At 34.9% G+C, this 22,180-nt stretch overlaps 1 protein-coding gene across 1 annotated transcript in view; it reads left to right on the top strand.

The window, feature by feature from the left end:
- Positions 1-22,180, top strand: part of DCC (DCC netrin 1 receptor) — a 1,242,672-nt gene that overhangs the window by 1,021,370 nt on the left and 199,122 nt on the right. The window contains exons 14-15 of the mRNA XM_030926166.1: positions 2,386-2,496; positions 19,743-19,937. Coding sequence (XP_030782026.1) covers positions 2,386-2,496; positions 19,743-19,937 — 306 coding nt within the window. The remainder of the gene's footprint in view (positions 1-2,385; positions 2,497-19,742; positions 19,938-22,180) is intronic.

The following is a 22,180-nucleotide window of genomic DNA, read 5'->3' as shown; positions in this document are numbered from 1 at the left end:
GAAAAGTAAAGAAAAGAAAAGAAAAGAGAAGAAAAGAAAAAGAACGAAAGAAAGAAAGAAAGAAAGAAAGAAAGAAAGAAAGAAAGAAAGAAAGAAAGAAAGAAAGATGCAATCCTTGTCTCTGATAAAACAAACTTTAGACCAACAAAAATCTAAACTGCTTTCTAATGATAACTTCAAGTTTTTAGCAGACTTTGTTTTACTTAAAACAGGTTTATCAGTCAGGGTTCTACCAGGGAAAGAAAGAGCCAGCAGGAAATACATACTAAGAAAAGTATTGCAAGGAATTGGTTTAAGTAGTTATGATGGCTGGCCAGGCAATTCCAAAATCCACTGGGCAGGCCATTAAGGGGCAGGCTGGAGCTCTCAAGCTAAGTCCACAGCCATGGCAGGGCAGAATTTCTGCCTCAGGGCAGCCTCAGTTCTGCACTTAAGGCCTTTTATCTGATTGAATCTGGGCCATCCAAGTAGACTATGGCAATATCTCTTACTTAAAGTCAACTGAATATGGACTTTAGTCCCATCTACAAAATACCTTCACAGCAATACCTCAATTGGTGTTGGATTGAATAACTGGGTGCTGTAGCCTAGCTAAGTTGATACATATAACTGACCATCACAAAGCGTATTTCAAATCAATCACTGGAGACAGTATTGACATGATTGCTTATTCATTTTAAAGAAAAGTGAAGTTAAACTTCTACATAGCATGAGTACATTTTTGATGGATTAGAACTTTATTTTAAACAAGAGCATTATGAAAGTCATAAGCTGTTATGAGTAGGTAACCATTTCTTCTCAAGGTTCTCTCCCTATTAATTTTTTAGTTTCCCAGAAAATCTCTGTAATCCCTCTGCCTCAGTAATCAACAACAGTGCCTATGAAATGATGAAAAAAATGAACAAAATTAGATCAATACCATGTTAACAAATCAAAGTGAGCATGAATCTACTTAAGGAATGACAAAGGCCTTATGTTTGAAGCATCTCTTTGCCATCTTGTTGATGTGGTTGAAATGCTGTATATTAACTTAATATTTTCTCTATGTTTAGTGTTGTTGTACCCAATCAGCTTTAGTAGATTTTTCAAGTGTTGTTTTGTGTGTGCATCTTCTCTGCTTCAGGTACTATTGTGGGTCCTATGAATATAAAATTAAAACCTGAATAATATTAATAACAAAACAAGAACACATTCAATGACAGTCTCAATATATGTCTTCATGGAGCTCCCAGCCTATTTTATAAAATTAGAAGCTTCTTTAGAGACAGAAATTTGTGTTATAAATATCATTATGTAGGTGAATTTATCAAATGGTCTAATAGTACTATTTATTAAAGGCAACTTTAATAACTTGCAATAACTAATCCTTTCTAACCATCATTTAAAATACCATCTTCTATTAATAGTAAGTTTGAATTCCCCCTACTACTAAGTGCTCATCTTCCTATGCAAAAAAATTTCAAATATGTAATTTTGTACAAGAGCATAATTTCTTTTATTATGCATTTTTTTTTCTTGGACTATTTCAGATGAATGGGGGATAATGGTTACATTTTTATCTTTATCAGGGTTGCTTAATTCCTTGAGGTTTAAGGACTTGATCATTTAGTCTGAGTCTCAAAAATGTCATATGATCTTTTCACAAATATCATTTGTTTTACAATAATTTATCATGTTAATAAGCTACTTTGAGCTTTTGGTAAAAGGAAAGTCACTTACATCAAAAATTTTCATGTATCAGATGAATGATCCATGTGGCCTCTCTAGTTTACCTGTGTTCTCTGTGCTTTTTAAAATAAACCCTAATGTGATCGTTGTGCACAATATTATGCCAAAATTATCATAGAGATTGATTTTCTATATCTCTTGCGTGGAAGCTAATGCAAAACAAAATATTATTGAAAGATGGTTTTAAGAGACCAAAGCCCTAATATTTTCTTCTGAAGTGCATTGGCTTTGGATTCTTGATTCTTGGCCTAAAGAAAACATAATCACAGACCATGAATGAATGATGGAGACATAAATTTTTAGATTGACTGTTCTTGATTTATAGACATGGCTCTTCCAAAGAGTAAGGAAAAGTGATCTATGCAATTTTTGATTATTTCTTCATTATTTATACTTTATATTCTGCATCTGCCCCTAGGCTCTTTACATGGACATATTTTTATAAAATGGAAAAACTCATAAGAATTATAAAAAGTAATTTGATTTCTTGCTATGATATTTCTACCCTTTTAGTCAAAATAATAATTACCACAATAGTCACAAACAATGTAAAGCATGTCCACTATTGTTACAATTTTGCTGAAGCTTTTTGGAACCCAGGCAGGAATACTTGATGCATAGTAACTTTCTCCCCCACTGTGGAAAATTCTTTCGTAGGACTGGAGAAAGGAAGTCAGTACAGTTTCCAGGTGTCAGCCATGACAGTCAATGGCACTGGACCACCTTCCAACTGGTATACTGCGGAGACCCCAGAGAATGATCTGGATGGTAAGACTTTTTCCCAGTTACTATCACTCTGATTATCTTCTTGTTACCTCAGCTTCAAAAAGTGTCTTAAAAAAGGAATGAACTCTAACTTTGGTGACATTCATTCTTATTATATGTTCATATTCTAAACACAACAGGGAAACATTAGTGAATACATAGTCTTCAACAATGCCACGTAAATAATGCTAGCCCATGAAAGACGTAGCATTGATTATGCAATAATCATGGTCCTCATAACAAGTTATTTGTTTTCAAGATCATCTGAAATAAGATATTTTCTTCGTATTTTATTTTGAATAATTGGCCTTAACCATTTCGTTCACAAGAATTAGTGTAATGTATCATAGTAATCATGAACTATAACTGTATAATATAGCTCCTCTTGCTTTTTATAAAGCTTTTGAAAAACATCTATATGTAGTTATTTACTTGCTTATGATATTATCATTACCTTTTCTTGATGTAAAAGACAACCTAATTTATTTGCTTAGCTGATAGTTGTCCTGAAACATTCATCAGTAGGATATTAGGATTCCTATAAGATTAATATATTAATAAATTAAGTATAAGCAAAATCCTGAAAATCAGCAAACAAGAAATTGCTCTGGAAATAAAAACATCATGACTAAATTTTTAAAATAAAATTTAAGAGGAATGGGTAATGAAGTGACAGAATAAAACATTAAATAATAAAACAAATATGTAGAATTAGAGTTAGAAATTTAAAAGGTAAGAATTCATAAAAATGAGAGGTCCTTGGAAAAGAAGTGAGATATGATAAGTATTCCTAAAGCTAGGTAATCAAAACTAGTGTCAACTAAAGGTAGACATAAAGATAAACTCATATGTATTAAAAATGTGACAGTACAAGATAATTGCCTATTATAGCTAACATTGAAATTCTCTTAATCCTTAGCTGATACATCTGAAATTATTTCAGTAAAAATTGAAAGCAAAAACTCTATATTCCCTTATTTTCCCTTCCATTTTTAATCTCTCTTTCCATGTCTTCCTCACTTTCATTCTTTTCCTAGTTCTTTTATTACTCTTTCTCATGTCTCCCTTCCTCTTTCTTGAACTCCTCCATCTCATTCTTTCTCCTTCATCTTTCTCTTTTTCTCTTTTTGAATTCCTCACCATCATTCATGATTTTTCTATAGCCACAGATTTGGTTTTACTAAATAATTATGGTAGCATTAAACAATCAATAGGTGATATTTCCATAATAATATTAATCTCTGCCATGTGACTGTATATTAATTCAATGAATATGTATAGAAATCTTACTAAGCATCAGGCACTGTGCTGAGCTTTGATAAATAATGAATAAGAAACACTCAGTTCTTTTCTCAGGGAGCTTAGAGTATAGCAAAGATAGACAATTTAGGTGAAGTATAGGAAGTTGCCATTGTTATAGTTAAAACCTGATCGGGTACTTGAAAACTATAGTTCAACTTAGGATGGATGGATGGATGGATGGATGGATGGATGGATGGATGGATGGACTGGTAGGCAAACAGACAGACTTGCATTTATATTGAGAACTGAAAGATGAATAAGAATTAGGTATGCAAAAAATACATTGGCAATTGAAGGGAAGGAATAGAGAGTAAGGTAAATGTGGTTTTTAAAGTCAAGACAATGATGCTGTTTGGGGACTGAAAAAGGCCATCAAGAATGAAACACAGAGATGGTATATGATGAAGTTTGTAAGATAAGCAGGTTCTAAATATGACAAGACAAAGTTAAGAATGTTAAACATTGTCTAAGGATGTCATTAAAGCAATAACTTTGTTTTAGGCAAGTCATCAAAGGTTGATTAAAAAAATAGTGACTTAATTAGAATTGCATTTTGTAGAGATTACTCTGGCTGAAGCATGCACACACAAAAAAAGTATTCTAAGTAGGCAAACACAGGCAATGACTTTAAGACAACCCTAGAGGTAATATAGGAATTTACAAAAAAGTAACTTGGGGCTTAGAGATATTATGTAACTTGTCTTAGGTTATATAATTGAAAAGTTGTGGGGCTACGAAAAGTCACATTTCACAGAGTTCACACCCGTCGCTGATAGCTTAGAAAATTTTCATTCATGTATTTATTCAGCATACATCTCTTATTAAAGAGCTATATATGCCAGACATTACTTTAGGTACTAGAGATTAAACAATAAATAAAGTCCCTACACCCAAGGAGTATAAGTTTTATTCAGATGGAGGTAGACAGTGATAGGTGCTCTGAAGAAAAAGCAGCATGGTAGAGGGGATAGCAAGGATTAGAAAGTACTGATTTATATAAGGAGCTGAGAAAATCTCTCTGTTTAGATAAAATATGAACCTAGACTTTAAGGAAGTGAAGGGGAAGCCATGTGAATAGGTCACACTAGAGCCCTCCAGGTAGAAGAAAAAGCAAGAACAGTCATCCTGAATAGAGCCTAATTGGTGATTGGCATCCTTCTTGCCATATTTATCTCAAAGCCATGAGGTTGTAATTTGTCTTATGTAAAAAATAAAAGGGTGGCCATAATAAACTATGTAAATAGTTACTTTTTTCTATTTTAACTTATTTACCTGGTAATTAATTTTTAAATTTTATAGATTTGTATTTTATCCTTTCATCTACCCTTATGAAGTACGCATTATTAGCCTTACATTATTGGTGAGTAACTTAAGCTATGAAACTTTAACTAACTTAATCAAGTAGTCAGCTAGCAACTGTGGAGCTCAAAACTAGGTTTTGAGGCCAAGGCAGGCAGATCACTTGAGGTCAGGAGTTCGAGACCAGCCTAGCCAACATGGTGAAACCCCGTCTCTACTAAAAATACAAAAATTAGCTGGGTGTGGTGGTGCACACCTGTAATCCCTGCTACTTGGGAGGCTGAGGTAGGAGAATTGCTTCAACCTGGGAGGTGGAAGTAGCAGTGAGCCAAGATTGTGCACTGCACTCCAGCCTGGGAGACAGAGCCAGCAAGACTCCATCTCACAAAAAAAAAAAAAAAAAAAAAAAAAAAAAAAAAAAAAAAAAAAAAAAAAAAAAAATTAGGTTTTGTGCATTGAGGTCCAGTGTAGGGGATCAAAGAAAAACCTCCACTAATCCCATAGAAATGACTTGATGACCATAAACACAGTGATTCAAGGCAAAAAAAAAAAAAAAAAAAAAAAAAATTCTAAGAAGTGAGATCATATCATTTACCCAAACCTAAGGGGTTGTATCTTTTACTGGAAGGAGAGAGAATAAATGAGCAGAGGTGCTAAGGTCTTACAAAATATCCAGAATGAAACGGACTCTCTACTTGACTTATGTGCTCTTTTTCCTGACTCTGAATGAGTCACAACTTAAGTAGAACCAAAATATAAAATCACCACTTATTGGAAGACACAAAATTTTCATTTAACTCCATGTTTTTCATATCAGTGCAGTCTAACTATAATCCAGTTTATGCATCTATTTCAATCAAGAGTCTCTATGCCATGCTCATGAGAGTTTTAATAAATGCTTTTAATTGGATTTGTTTGAACTTTTCTACATGCAGAATTCCTTCGTTTTCTTTGGGTATGGATGTAGTTATTATGAAATATAATTTAAGAATCTACAGTGTGCTGAATCATGGGGAGTACAAACATGAAAACATCAAGAACAGCTCTATTGAGACCCAGACAGATAATGGCTGCACTGATTAGAAAAGGTTTCATGAAAACACGTAGAACTTGAACTAGAAACTTCAGGGAAAGGGGGTTCTGTCAACTAGGATTGTAGGGAAGTGTGTGTAGGACAGCATAGAAGACATTTGAGATTGTTCACATATAGACATAATGAAAACTAAAAGCCATTTCAGAGCACTTAACTGTAAATGTGTGGGAAATGTGTTTCACTTGCTGTAACAAACTGTTAGTAGCAAAGGCCTTCTCAATTTATTGATCCATGATCACTTTCAACTGTGACACTTCCTAAAAGTGATTTTGGTTTCCTTTCTTTCCTTCTGGTTTTCTTATTTTGATTGCACTATTTATATATTAAAAAGTGTAACCCTTGATAGAAATTAATATTTGAAGGAATGAACAAGATCAGTAGTGGTCACTAGTAGCTACAAAAGAAAATCGAGCCTACTAGTTTGCTCTGTTTTAAAAAAGATTTCCTTAAATATTCATCTCATTTTAATGTATTTGTGTAAATGTTTAAATCATAAAATAAGATACACGTGATTTGCACCAAAAGTTTCTTAGGTGATGTTGGAAAGCTTTGAGTTCTAAATTTTGAGTCCTAATGCTCTGTAATCAGAAATTTCCATATAGAATTGCTTTGATCTCCCAAAAATTAAGGATAAGGAGAAAAAGCAATCATTTTAAACCACATAAAATGGGAGGCATTCTTTGCTATAGCTGAAGAGATCTGTGTTGGAAGGTAACTGCATCATTAGGCCTCTCTGGATGCATTATGTTGTATAACTTACCCCCCCCCGCCCCCCAGCTTCAGAGCCTGGTGGTGATCCCCAAGAGAATCATCTACACATTACTCCATAACTCTGAGCCCTGTGAGTCAGCTAAACAGAAACAGTGCTATTTGCAGATTGTTAAAGGAAACCCCTGCCTCCTGTGACTTCTGTAGTTCCTCTTGCCTTCTCAACTTGGCTTAAGCAGTGTGAAGATAACTGTAACTCAGAGAAATACCCCAATTCCTCATGGATTGTCCTTTTAATTAGATGTTTCGTTAAAGTAATTATAAAACCAAACCACATTGTTCAGGTTTCCCTGGAAAGCACATTGCTATTATTGACAGCTGGGAAGTTTTAAAATATTTATTTTGTACCTCAAAATTTCAGCTTAAAAAAAAAAAACAAAAACCAAGATCATTAGAATTCCCCAGGGTTTTCATGTAAATGTCTTGCATAAAGAAATGAGAGAATTTGTGATAGAATTCAACAAAATATCCTTCAAGAAACTGAGCTTGGAAATCTGTTTAGGCTATTTTTTTTTTTTTTTTGGAGTGAACAGGTGGAAATTGCTATAAACTATAAATAATCATGTAATTTAAAATTGAATCTCTACCCTGAAGTGGAGGAGCTTAACTATCAAAAGTCAGCAGTGCAGACTTGAGAAAATGCAATGGTGATGCAGCAAAAAAATGTGAACCTAGGAGCTGGCCCTAATTTCTTGCCCCCAGGAAATAGGTAATTAGCCTTATTAACCCAAACTGGTAATCAATGGATTCACTGCAAATTCATTTCATTTAAGAATTGGGGTAAGGAGTGTAGTCTACACCAGTGAGCAAAAGAATGTGTTCTTCTGGTGATTTCACTTCATGCTAGTATGGGATTTGGTGTGCACAGAGGAGTGAGGGTGGCATGTCATAGAATACATTTTCTTTCTTGTACTTTTGATGGGGACCATTTATGATATTCCATGTTGCTAATTGACAGATAGCTTTGGGGAATTCGATGGACCAGTGGTACAGTAGCTATTCCACTGTGAAATTTAAGACTCAGCCCCTTATTATCATTCAAGTGGATTTCATCTTACACGTAAGGAGCGTAGCAGGAAAGCAAAAACTAATTTTTAAGAGCAATATAGTATCTGTTTCGGTTCCTGGGCAAGTGGCTTTTCAGAATCTCAAAGTTCCACTGTACAAAGGATGGCACAGGTTGTTTTGACTTAGGTAAATGTTCAAAGAAGTTGCAAGTCTTGGTTATAACAAACTTTAATGTGCCCATGGAATGTCTGATCCTTCTACGGCTTGCTTGACTTTTTTCTAAGTACCATGTAAAGGATCAGGTGGGTTTTGGAGTCTTAATGACTACTTTTGGATCCAGCTCCACTTATCATATATTCTTGGGCAAATAACTTTCCTATGCCCTGGTTTACACATGAGTGTGTAAAGAGGACATAACAGCAGTATCCATCACAGTGGTTTTTGTGAGAATTAACTATGATAATGGCAACACAGTGCTCAACAGTGTGTTGTTCTTTCTGATTTTTCTGGTTTTGATAAATAAGTAGATCTCAGACTTTGACTGTAGTTTGTTGTTGTTTTTGTTGTTGTTGTTGTTGTTGTATAGTTTTAGACAGAATCTGGCTCTGTCGCCTAGGCTGGAGTGCAATGGTGTGATCTCAGCTCACTGCAGCTTCCACCTTTTGGGTTCAAGTGATTCTCCTGCCTCAGTCTCCTGAGTAGCTGTGATTATAGGCATCCACTACCACACCTGGCTAATTTTTGTATTTTCAGTAGAGACAGGGTTTCACCATATTGGCCAGGCTGGTCTTGAACTCTTGACCTCAGGTCATCTGCCTGCCTTGGTGCACTCCCAAAGTGCTGAGATTACAGGCATGGCCACTGCACCTGGCCATGACTGCAGTTCTTTCTGACAGTAATATGAAATACTCAGACCATTGATCTTATGAAACTTCTTCATGATGATAAAGCCTTGCTGTCTACATTTAGGGAACAGATGTATTCATTTCTGTTACAAAAGGAGAGTGTATGTTCAGTACATCTTAAAAGCTCATCATCTAATTAAGGTATAATTTAATGGGGTATCATATAATTATAACAATAGATTGAAGAAGGCGTTTTGTGGAATTATGCAGTTTTTAAAAAATGTATTAGGAATATAAGCAATCTTTCAAAATTGTATTGTTTTTACAAAAAACTAAAAACAAACATTATGCTAAATGGTAAACTACTCAACACATTTGTTTTAAAATCCAAGCAAGCTTAAAAACTTCCTATGATTTCTGTTATTCAAGAAGATAGAGGTTTTGGCAAGAAAAAAAAAAAAAAACTTTAAAATTCATAACATTTTATTACAAGAGGAAAGAAATCTTATAAATGGTGTTATTGCATATTTGAAAATTGCAAGAAGCTGCACTAAAAACCTATTAGAACCAATAACATAATTTAATAAGATTATATGTTTCAAAAACATAGCTTTCCTTTTTAGTAGCAATAATTAGTTTAAACATTGAAAAGAAATGCATTTATAAAACCACCTAAAATATAATATCTAGGACTAAGTTTAACAAGATGTAAACAAATGTATATCATAAAATATAACATTTTACTGAAAACTATAAAACAAGACATGAGTAAATAGCAAGTTACATATGTTCCTGAATGAAAAATCTGATCATTATTACATTAGTTACTTCCAAATCAATGAGTAATTTTAGACAATTCTAATCAGAGTAAATTTTAAATGATTAAGGTTTTTCTGGGGTGAAAAAAGAAATTTATATGGAAGAATAAATGTAAAAGAATCCCAAGAAATTTTGGAAAAGGATAATAAATACTAACATTTACTATAAAGCCTGATTTAAAATCAGTATAGTACTATCTGTCATTGGAATGCACAGATCAGTGTAACAGAACATAGAAACAGCACCTATCTAGGTATGTTTGAGGAATAAATATAAAAATAAAGCTGGCTTCTCAAGCAGCAGATTAGTTACTAAATAGTGTGAAATTATTGCCGGTACTTTTAGTAGAACAGAAAATGTTTTTCTTCTCTTACATCAAACTAGTTGACAGTGGTTGATTCTGGTGATAGAACTGAAGGCAAAGGAGGGTGAAGTCATCACATCTTATATAATTCAAAAATAGAAAGGCCACAGGTGGCTGTAAGGATTTTGTCATCACTTTTTCTTCAGGTATTTTTAAATATAACAAAGATGGGTTACTCAAACACAAGTCTTTTTATACAATTGGAGATTTTGAGCTGATCTTTCAGAGTATCATTTCCCTTAAGATGGATTGTATTCTTCACGTTGTGACTAGTACCAGTAATCACTTGTCATCCAAGCCAAAAGTCTCCCTATCACCCTCAACTCCATTTCATTCCCTGTCAATGTCCATTCAATCACCAAGATCTGTAATTTCTACCTTCATAATAGATTTGGAATCCATCCTCCCTTCTCCACACCCACCACCACACTTTATGTCAGGCTCACATCATTTGTCACCTGAAAGTAGCCTCAGGTTTGCTATTTTCTGGACACCTGTTTGCTCTCCCTCCTCTCTAGACCCCATAGTGTTGTCAGAGTGATTTTTTCAGAACCAGATCTGATGATATCAATTCACTGCTCAGATTCTTCTCCATGTGGTCCTTCCCTCAGCCTCAACTGTGACATCCCATCCTGCCTGCGTACCTGCACTTCCCTCCAGGTGCACTTCCTCAGCTGCATGGTGGATCAAGCTTTTGGACTTAGCGTGCTCTTTACCCAAGTATATTTTCACATGTATTTCGCACCTGCTTGTCCTTCAAAACTCACTAGATGTTTCACTTCTAGGAAGCTTTCTCTTATCTGAGTTTCACTCAGATGTCTTTTCTCTAAACACATTTCGACATTCTTCTCAATAAACTTGAAACAAAAACCGTGCTTTGTCTTGAACTTCTGGATATTTTACACAGTGCCTGCTACATAGTACTCAATAATAAGTGAGTGGGTGAATGTAAAATATTCATAGCTGGGTATTTGTGAGAAATGTGTAAACATAGTTTGATTCTTCACTGATTTTCATCATTATATACAAACTCTAATTTCAGATAAATGAGCCAGAAATATCTGCTGCTCTCTGTTGTATTTTTTCATAAATGTAGAATGCATCCCTTTTTGCTTATGTACAGTATGAAAATGAAAGCCCTAGTTTTCTAGAAAACAGCTTGGCATAAGATTTTAAAGTTACAGTGATGTTTTTGTTTGTTTGTTCTGGGACAAACCAATAGGTCTGTAGTTTTGAGAGCATACGATTTGAATCCACTTTGAGGAAAACGAGCCTAAAGAATTCACTTAGCATACCACTTGGCAAGGACTAAGATCTCTGTCTCCCCATACAGAATAAGGTTTATGGTTTGAATGGCCATGGAGATTATTCAGTGTAAGGTAGCTGATCAAATGCATCATGGTAGAATGATACAAAGTTCTAGTGAGGTTTTGTGATAGTTGAAGCTGGTATCCTTAAACTCTAAAGTGAGAGAACAACTCCCAGATATGGAAGGGCTGGTGTCTGCAGCTGCTCTTTGAAAGCCACGTTAAGGGTATTTGCTCTAACAGGATTACTCTATTTGAAGAAGTTGGCAGTTTTTAAATAAAACCAAACTTCACTATATTTTCTCTTTATTCTGTTGGACATGCCAACTTGCTACCCTATATAAGCATCTTAACTTCCTGGTGGTTCTTGCCAAATCAAGAACTTGATAGACAGAGACCATGCTTGTCTAATTGTTGGGCCAAAAAAGGGCTGACTCGTATCTGTAATCTGGAATTGGGATTCTGCAGCTTCTCTGAGCAAGAGAAAATCAAGGAAGGGAAGAATCTTGATGGTTTCGTTAGGATAAACTTTGGGCATGTCATCAAGGGTCTCTTCCCTAAAAAATACATTACATTTTCCCCTCATTTTCCTTTTGAGTTATAATCAATGTGAGGCAAACCCCAGTGTACAAAGGTGCAGCGAGGATGTCAATTCTGGTGAATTATTTTAGTATCTACCTTTATTATCACTAGGAGTAAGTATGTTGATATCAAGAATTGGAGGACATGGGGGAAGAAAGATTCCCCATCCTTAGGTCTGCCAGTTTAATTGGCTTAGATTTAGGAGACACATATTTTCAGAATTACAATTCATTGTTGTGGTTTTCAAGGAGTAGAGCTGTCAAAACTCCCTTTTAAGAGTGTTGGCTATGTATTCATTGACTCCTGTTAGACTTCTACATTCTTTTTCTATCGAAGCAAAAAAAAAAAAAAAAAAAAAGTAGCTAAAAATAAAACATGAAATAAGAACATTAGGTTGACACAAAACTATTAAGATGAATAGAAAACACATATTAAAAGTAAACAAAAAGACAAAATGCTGTTAAAAATTACAAAACAGTGTTGAACTGGAAGAACTTGTGGTAGTAACAAAATCTGTAGAATAGCTAACAGTACAAACTATATGTGAAATGCTAAATGAGAAAACATTTGTTAAATTAATGAGTATGACACATGCATAATAGGTCTCCATAAAGTTTAGTCATTATTAGGAACAAAAACAAAATCTATATGGTTTAAAATTTTTTAATGATACAAATCAATAATTAAACATTAGTATGAATAACTGATTTTTTCATTCATGGAGGGGAAAATGTTAATGTTCATTATTAAAATTAGTAATGAGAGATTAGGGGAGGGCTTGACTATAAAGGGGCAGCCTAAGGAAATTTTGGCGGTGATGAAATTTTTCTGTATTTTAACAGGAATGGTGGATACCAAAATTTTACTCATTTATCAAAACCCATAGAGCCATGTACCACTAAGTAAATGTTGCTGCATATCAATTTTTAAAATAAATTAAAAATGTATATTTCCAGCCTGGGCAACACAGGGCAACCCTATTTCTACAAAAGTTTTCTTTTAAAAATTAGCCAAGTGTAGTGGTGCTTACCTGTGGTCCCAGCTACTCAAGAGACTGAGGTTGGAATATCACTTGAGTCCTAGAGGTTAGTGCTGCAGTGAGTCAGAATTGCACCACTGCACTCTAGCCTGGGTGATAGAGTGAGAACCTGTCTCAAAAAAAAAAAAAAAAAAGGAGAATATTTTCAAAATATTAGAAATAGGATGGTAAAAGAATATAAACTAGAGTTAAATGGTGAATAGAAGTGGTTGTCTACTATGATAAATAAAAAAATAACCTTTAAAGTTTATAGAGGTGAGTGGCCTAAGGGAAGTGATATCCTTTGGTGAGAACATGCCCTGTCTATAGAAATGAACACATTTGTAAGTATCAGAGCTGCCTGGAAAGGCAGAGTATGGGTATATCAATTGCCTTATGTAGTTTGCTGTAAAGAAATATAGGCTATTAAGGACTGAAACAAAACTCTAACAAAATGATCCATAAAATGCAGCACGCTAAATGGAGAACAAATATGTGAATATTTGTGAAAAGTTCCAACTGCCTGACACAACTTGGCAGTGCCATCTATAGCAGACAGTATGTGGTGGCAACTGCTTGCATTTCCAAGATCTGGCACAGACAAATCTTGCTGTCCACTAGGAGGAAAACAAAGTATCCAGTGTAGGGTAGATGACTGGAGTGAGGTGAATGAAGGGAAAATCACAGGTGAAGAAGGTAGAGAGATAAGCGGAGAGAGAGAGATCATTTATGGCCTTTTAGGCCATTGTAAGGAACATGGCCTACAATGTGGTTTGGGAACACCTTGGGGGGTTTTGAGCAGAGCAATAACATGATCTTAATTGTAGTTTTGTATATACATGGTCACACTATATCTCTATTCATACACATTTATTTTAAATACCAGCTATATGCTGATGGCTTCCACATCTGTGTATATCTAGCTGTGACCTTTCACCAAAATCCCAGACTTACGTACCCAACTACTTCCTTGAGATAGCCACAGGTTTGGCTAATAGGCACTCACACTGAACATGACCCAAGGAGATCTCACCTGTTTTTCCTCATTGCGGTTCATCAACCAACAGTTACGAAGTCAAAGACCTATGGGTTATAATTAAATCTCCCTTTTCCCGCACCACTCACATCTACTCTATAGCTCTGTTAACTATACTTTACACATATCCTAAATCTATCCACTTTATATCATCTTCACAACAGCCACCTAGACAAGTGCCAAAGCAATTTTACGGTCTCCATGTTTCATTCTATGCCTGCACTCCAAACTTATTTTCACCCAGAAAAATAGAGTGATCTTTCAGTAATATCAATGAGACCACACTTCACACCTTCCATCCCTGCCAGTCAAGACCATTTAAGATCTTCTCCTTCTACTTAGAATAAAACCTAACTTTCTTACTTATCTTGACTTGCCTTGCCTACAGTAACCTGGTCTGTAAGTGACTCACTCTCTTTTTTCTCTTTTTATAATTGGTTACAATTATGGACAAATAGGCCTAACCTAAAATTTACCATCCTAACAATCTTTAAGTATACAGTTCAGTGGCATTAAGCACGTTCATGTTGTCATGCAGCCATCACCACCACCCATCTCCAGAACTCTTTTCATCTTGCAGAAGTGAAGGGCTGTACCCATTAAAAAATAACTGCCAACCTCCCCAACCCCCAGCCTCTGGCAACCACCATTCTCTTTTCTGCATGAATTTAACTTCTCTGGGTACCTCATAAAAGGAGGTTTATGCAGTTTTTGTAATTTTGTGATTGGCCTATTTCATTTACCATATCATTGCCAAGGCTCATGCATCTTGTAGCGTGTCTCAAAAATTCAATTCTTTCCTTTTTAGAGGCCAAATAGTATTCCATTATGTGTATATACCACATTTTAAAGATGCATTTATACATTGGTGGAAACTTTGGTTAGTTCCACCTTTATGCTATTGTAAATGATGCTGCTATCAACATGGATGTACAAATATTTGTTTGAGTCCCTGCTTTCAACTCCTTTTGCATTTATACTTAAATGAGGAATTGCAGGATCGTATGTTAATTCTATTTTAAATTTCTTGAGGAACTCTTATACGGTTTCTTTATAGCAGCTATACTATTGTATATTCCTACTGGCTGACTCTCTTTTTATCTTTTTCATCCTCTCTCTTATCCTTGATGTTCCAGATGTGATGATCTTCCTTGATTTCTCTGAATATCAAACTCATCCCTGCAGTAGAGCATTTGCAATAGTTGTTTCCTCTCCCTGCAGAGCTCACTACTCTGATGTTTGCTTGACAGGTGCTTTCGGATCATCCACCTTAGACTCAAATGGGGAGAATTTCCTGGATGGGTCAGTGATTGTCCCACCAGCATAGCACTTATCAAGATCTCACGATTGTCTTGTTCGTTTATTAGGACTTATTTTTTGTCTTTCCTCTCCCAACACTATATTTTTAGTACCTAGAACTACGACTAGTATATAGGAGATACATAGTAGTTGTTGAAATGTCACAGGGATTAATATAATACATGACCTAGTGTGCCACATGTGAACATTACACATTAGTGGAAACCTGTGTAACATGTCTATATTAATGTTACAAAGAATAACATGTCTACATATCTGTTACAAAGAATAACATGTCTATATATGTTACATATGTTACAAAGAGTAACATGACTACATACATGTTAGAGAAAATAGCATGTTCTTTAGAACCAGAGTATACCAAGAGAGAATCCATAATTCAATAATATAATCAAGTAATCAAGAGTGGCAATTGACCTAGTTTTCTTTATCATTGAGACTCTAGTAAAAATTTGGGGCCTTGTACTAGTCTGTTTTCATGCTGCTGTTAAAGACATACCCGAGACAGGGCAATTTACAGAAGCAAGAGGTTTAATGGATTCAGTTCCATGTAGCTGGGGAGGTCTCACAATCATGGCAGAAGGTGAAAGGCACATCTCACATGGTGGCAGACAAGAAAAGAGAACTTGTGCAGGGAAACTCCCCCTTATAAAACCATCAGATCTCAAGAGACTTATTCATTGTCATGACAATAGCATGGGAAAGACCCACCCCTGTGATTCAATTACCTCCCTATGTGTACCTCCCACAATACATAGAAATTGTGAGAGCTACAATTCAAGATGAGATTTAGGGTGGGAACAATTCAAGATGAGATTTGGGTGGGAACACAACCAAACCATATCAGGCTTCATTAATTTAAACATTTCAGGCAAAATGTGCTCTTCGGTTTCAAATTAACTCAATAGGTACTCTACTACTCCTCTGTGCTTCATATGTGCAAGCAGTGTCTTAGAGATACTTGTAAAATGTTTCATGTACTTCTGAGCAGCAAATTTCAGTTGCAGACTCCAAATAAATAATAGGCATATTATATATCTTCCACAGCAAATTTTCTAAATTGATATTTTATAGTTCATTCTAATAGTAACCACTTTCCTAATCCATACGGTCATCTATGTTAGGGAAAACTCACTCAGGTAGCATAAAAGGAAAATTGTTATTTCTGTCTTTATATTAAGTGAGTGGGCATAAATTGGCTATCATAGATTATGAACAATCTCCTGGCATAGTTATCATGATGATGAGGCCATATATTATGAATGGCTTGGGTCTAATACTACCTCGATAGGAACTGTCTTTTTGGTCCTGTGAGTTTAATTTGGTGATAAAGGGTCATTAAGGCTGGGCTTGTAGACTCACATCTATAATTCCAACACTTTAGGAGGCCAAGGCAGGTGGATTGCTTGAGTCCAGGAGTTCAAGACCAGCCTGGACAACATGGCAAAACTCCATCTCTACAAAAATATAAAAATAAAATAAATAGATAAATAAAATAAATAGATAGATAAATAAATTAGCTGGGCGTGGTGGCGCCTGTATGTAGTCCCAACTACTAGGGAGGTTGTGGTGGGAGGTTGACTTGAGTCAGAGGGTTAGAGGCTGCAGTGAGCTGTAATATCACCACTGCAATCCAGCCTGGGAGACAGAAGAAAATCCTGTCTCTGTCTCTCTCACACACAAACCTAATTAGTATTTAGATGAAGAGGCAACATATCTTCTTATGTACTAACTTTTTTTCTAATATTAAAAATTATTTTGAGGCTTGCCTCTAGGACTGAAACGTTTTCATACAGTGAAGGATAAAAGGGAGTCTTACATTCTAAAAACTCCTCTTTTTCAAGAGCCAGTTGGTGTATACATTACAATGATATTTTAAAGCTCCGATGAATAAAATTCTGTAGTTACTAACTTAACCAATTTGCAAGAGAACTATTCATTGGTTTTCAGAAATATGGATAGTTACTGTTCTGAAAACGTTTTAACAGTTTAAACAGTTTTTCGTTTTATTCTAAAAGACGTTAAATATTGTCATTCAAATCATTATGATTTCATATTGCTTTTAAAAAGTCATAAATGCAGAAGATCTAGTTTATTTTCTTAGTGTACGATTAGGCAGATTATCTTGTTGTTTTAAAAGTCAGTGCAAAAACTTCAAATGTGCTAAACAGAACTGAGTAAGAGTCCATTACATTTCAAGGGCACTGGTGAGACTGTGGCAATAGGGTTGAAAAGTGTTAATCCATCCTTTTCATCTCTTTTTATTACTTTTACTTAAAGCTTATATTAGGATATACTTCACAAACAACGTGTTTCTGCTGTTAAGGCTTATATCCACATTTTGAGACATAATTTTTTATGAGGTCTTTGCATATTATATCATGGGCTTTTTTAGGGCAAACAAATAATAGCTTTCCCTTTTTGCTCACAAAGGGCCATCTTTGGGGAAAAAGCATCTTTAGAAAATTCTGTTGATGTGGCAACTTTAGAATCATTTGAAAAGCTTTAGAATCTTTTGAAAATGGTACCTATTTTGAAAACTTTAATAAGAACATGCTTCCATCTATCACGTAAGCTAGAAGTGGGAATGCTGCATATGAATAAAAGTGTTAGGGACTGTGCCAGTTTGGGGTACTACATTGAGGAAAAAATGTAATATTACCTCTAGTCATCAGATTTCCTTGCGTAATTTGGCATATGTTACCTTCAGAGATTTTCTAAATCACTGGACACAGACATTTCTGGAACATAAATAATGAACAGAATCACTTGAATAAAATTCAAATCACTAATGTTTTTGAGTACTTACTAATTGCCAAGAAGTGTATTAAGCACTTATTGAAGTTTGGATGGGCATATTCTTTCTTACATATCTTTGCATAATACTTCCCTGATTTTCAAAGAATAGTCTACATGTGCTAGTATTTAGCCAATCAAAATATTTATCATAATCTATTGTAACTGCCTTTTACTTGCCTATTTCTCGTTAGACTATAAACTCCAATAGTGCAGGTTTTATGTCTGCCGTATTTGTTCTTCCTATATCCTGAGCATTATAGGTACCAAGGCTCAAATCTCAAACATAATAGGTGTTGTATAAATATTTGTTAATTGTCTGGGTGTGATGGCTCAAGCCTGTAATCCCAGCACTTTGGGAGGCTGAGGCGGGTGGATCATGAGGTCAGAAGTTCAAGATAATCCTGCCCAAGATGATGAAACCCCATCTCTGCTAAAAATACAAAAATTAGCCAGGTGTGGTGGCAGGCACCTGTAATCTCAGCTACACAGGAGGCTGAGGCAGATGATTGCTTGAACCTGGGAGGCAGAGGTTGCAGTGAGCCGAGATCGTGTCACTGCTCTCCAACCTGGGTGACAGAGTGAGTCTCTGTCTCAATAAATAAATAAATGTAAATTGAATAACAATCGGTGTCCAGAAAAAAAATATTTTTTTAGGACTAGGAAATAGGGAAGAATGACAACATAAAAATCAGAACAATTTATTATTAAAACTTACTAATTTTCAACACACAATTCCTTTAAAAGAAAATATATATGAGGGTGACATGCACATTCTCTTTTTAATATCTGGCAATATTTGAGAATTTATTTGCTACTCATAATGAATATGTTTGTATGAATTATCTCATTAAATCTTCTCAACACCATACCTTCATTCTACAGGTTAGGGAACTGAGGCTTAAAGAGGATAAATAATATCTCAAAATCTCACAGACAGTGAGCAGAGAGTACAAGTTTGAATTCTGCTCTTTCTTACTTCCAGAGCTCAGGCTTTGAGTCAATCAATATTTGGAATGCCAACTTAGAAGGGAAACTCAGAGAAGTGAAATAATTTCATGAGGACACAGAGCTGGTAAATGACAGAATGTGGCATTAAACCAAATTTGCACAGGTCTAGAGGTTGTGAGACTTTAATCCAGGCCACTGTCTTCTTTCTTTTAATAATCAATGCATTTTTCACTGATTTAATAAACTATGAATCAAGTACCATCCTAATCATGCTGGACAGATCATGGCCCTTAACTGTTTCTCCTGACAATTACATAAGAAATACTGGTTAATTTGTTTTTGTTTTTAGTTGAATCAAGTAAATAATTATTGGATGAGACAGCATTGACGTTTTATTCTCCATTTTATTTTTCTTACATCTGCCTTGGTTTTCACCCTTCATTAGTGATACCTAAGAAGAAACATGTAAAAAAAAATTAAAAAAAAAAAAGCCCAAATAAGACACTATTTGAATAAAGATGCATTCATACTACCTACCATGCCCATGGAAAGAATTTGGTATTCTTGTGTGCTTAAGAAATTTTGTGACAGTGAAATCCAACGTAGAAAATGTATCACATGCTGAAATAAAGAGTGACTTGGGCAATAGGTGATGCATTATTCGTCTTGCTTAAATGATGTTCTGCCATGCTACATTTTCTGTTATGAGGCATGCTGATGATGCCTCTTTTTGAATGCTAGAATCTCAAGTTCCTGATCAACCAAGCTCTCTCCATGTGAGGCCCCAGACCAACTGCATCATCATGAGTTGGACTCCTCCCTTGAACCCAAACATCGTGGTGCGAGGTTATATTATCGGTTACGGCGTCGGGAGCCCTTACGCTGAGACAGTACGTGTGGACAGCAAGCAGCGATATTATTCCATTGAGAGGTTAGGTGAGTATCTGCTATTTGTTTTTTCTATTAAGGGGAATTATGTCATTATGACTGCAAAAGAAGATGAAAGAAGGAATTTTCAGTCATGGCAATATATCAGAATGATCAAATTCCGTCCTGCATGTTTCCCTGCCTCTACCGATCTAGGTTCTCTTATTGTGCTCAACTCAACCTCATTTTTTACGGAATACAATACTTCAGTTGTGATATTCTGAATTCATTGAAAACTTGTTCATTCAGAGCGGTCTAATGTGTGCAAAAGTGTTCATATTCATTTTAGATCTGATTTTCCATAGTGCTGTAGGAGGTTGTATTATTAACACAGAGAAATAAAGTAAACATAATGTATCAGGATGCCAGTAAGTTAAACAATTTTCATAACGCAAAATGTAAGTTGATTCTACCTGTTGATTTAATATCATATTATATTGACCCCACTGGAAATGCAGCTTGACTGGACAGGCAAGGTGTAGGGGGTGGGGGGATTTGCAATGTCTCTCACAAACAGAACATTTGTGATGAGAAGCCTGATTTGAATTTGAATAACTAAAATGCAGTAGCAAGAAAAGATTTTCTCAGTAAAGGAGGAAAATTGAACTGACCCATTCTCTCTATAATTGCTTCAAACACTAATAAGAGAAACACCTACTGAAAATCTCCATAATTTTAGTTAGCTTGGCATTTAGAAATAATATTCTTTCCATCAGTTCCTGAGTTTGAATGTAAAGGCAATCACAAAACTCATATTTATGGCTGTCAAACCTATGTCAGGGGACTCCCACTTATCCATTATTCAGCATCCGCCATCTTTGACAGTTCATCTTGATGCCACTCACCAGACAGAAGCGGGGAGGTCGGGAGGGAAGTCAGGACTCAGAGGAAGTCAGGAGTGAAACTGCATTGTTGACCCTATCCTTTAGATAATGATTCTCTTTGTTAACAAAAAAACATTCCAAAGGTCTCCAAATTTAGTCAAGTTTAGGTGTTTGGGAGATTAACATTGGCAAATCTCCCCAAATGCTTAACAAGAAAAACAGAAAAAGTCTTTGGAAAATCTATTCTAAAGAGCTAGGAAAATTGTTAAAGGTAAAATGGGATATGAACCTGTCTCAGTAATAATTATGAATTTGCATTCTACAACTTACCTGGAAACAGTAATTACACATACACACAGATAGGTATGTAAGTTCTACCAGTTGACACTCTTTTAACATAGTCCCATGTCTTAATATGAAATACAATAATTAGCATGTTGTTCATTAAATATCCTCACGGTTATGCAAATGAAATGCCATTTTTCCAACATGTGTTTTCACTATTTAGCCAAAGTGTGTGTGAGAGACATACCTTAAGCTCTAATCTTTATAAAGATAAGGATTTATTCAAGTCCACGTTCACACTGCAAATACATCACCAATTATTTTGTTTATTCTAGTGAGCATTAAAATTGATACATCAGTTTCTGTGGTAACTTTTTGAGAAGGTAGTTTGAAAGACAAAGTTGTCTAGTCATTACATATACATAATAAAGAAAAGGAAATGTTATGTTTTAAGGACTGTATGACAGTTATACAACTAAAAGTGAATTAAAGTAAGTTTAATTCAGTTAAGCATAGGGTCAGTCATAACTTCAAGTATCATGGTTGTATATTAAACTATAAAAATCTATTTGTTTTATAATTGACCAGTAAACCCCTTCATCTATTTTATGAGAAAGCAAGACTTCTAAACAGCATTTTATTTGCAGTTTAGACACCAGACACTGTGATCAGCTTCAGGCTGGAAATACAAGAACATCTTGAGTAATATCTAATATTACCTAATTAAAAGCAAACAAACAACTTGCCTACTATAGGCATAGAGCTTCATTAATCAGTGTTTATACTATTAAATATTTATAATTAATCTACTGACATTTTACTCCTTTTAGTTAAAGAGCCCTAGTGCCAGACTTCATATATGATATAGACACACAAGATCTGAATTTAACACTTCTTAGCAAAATTAATTTGAAGCCAAACCACTTTTTAAAAAACTATCTACCTACCAATTGATCTATTTATCTATCAAGTTATCTGTCTTTATATCTTTATTCAGGTATTATTTATATACAGTACACTGTATATGGTAAAAGTTACTTTTTGGCATTTTTAAAAGAGCATTATTGAGGTATAATATTTGTTTATTTTTATAATCTTTTCTCTAATTTATCTCAGTAATACTTTATAGTTTCAAGTGTAAAG

This window comes from Rhinopithecus roxellana, chromosome 21 (assembly GCF_007565055.1).
Source record: "Rhinopithecus roxellana isolate Shanxi Qingling chromosome 21, ASM756505v1, whole genome shotgun sequence".
Classification (NCBI taxonomy): domain Eukaryota; kingdom Metazoa; phylum Chordata; class Mammalia; order Primates; family Cercopithecidae; genus Rhinopithecus; species Rhinopithecus roxellana.
This window is presented reverse-complemented; position numbering and strand designations above follow the sequence as displayed.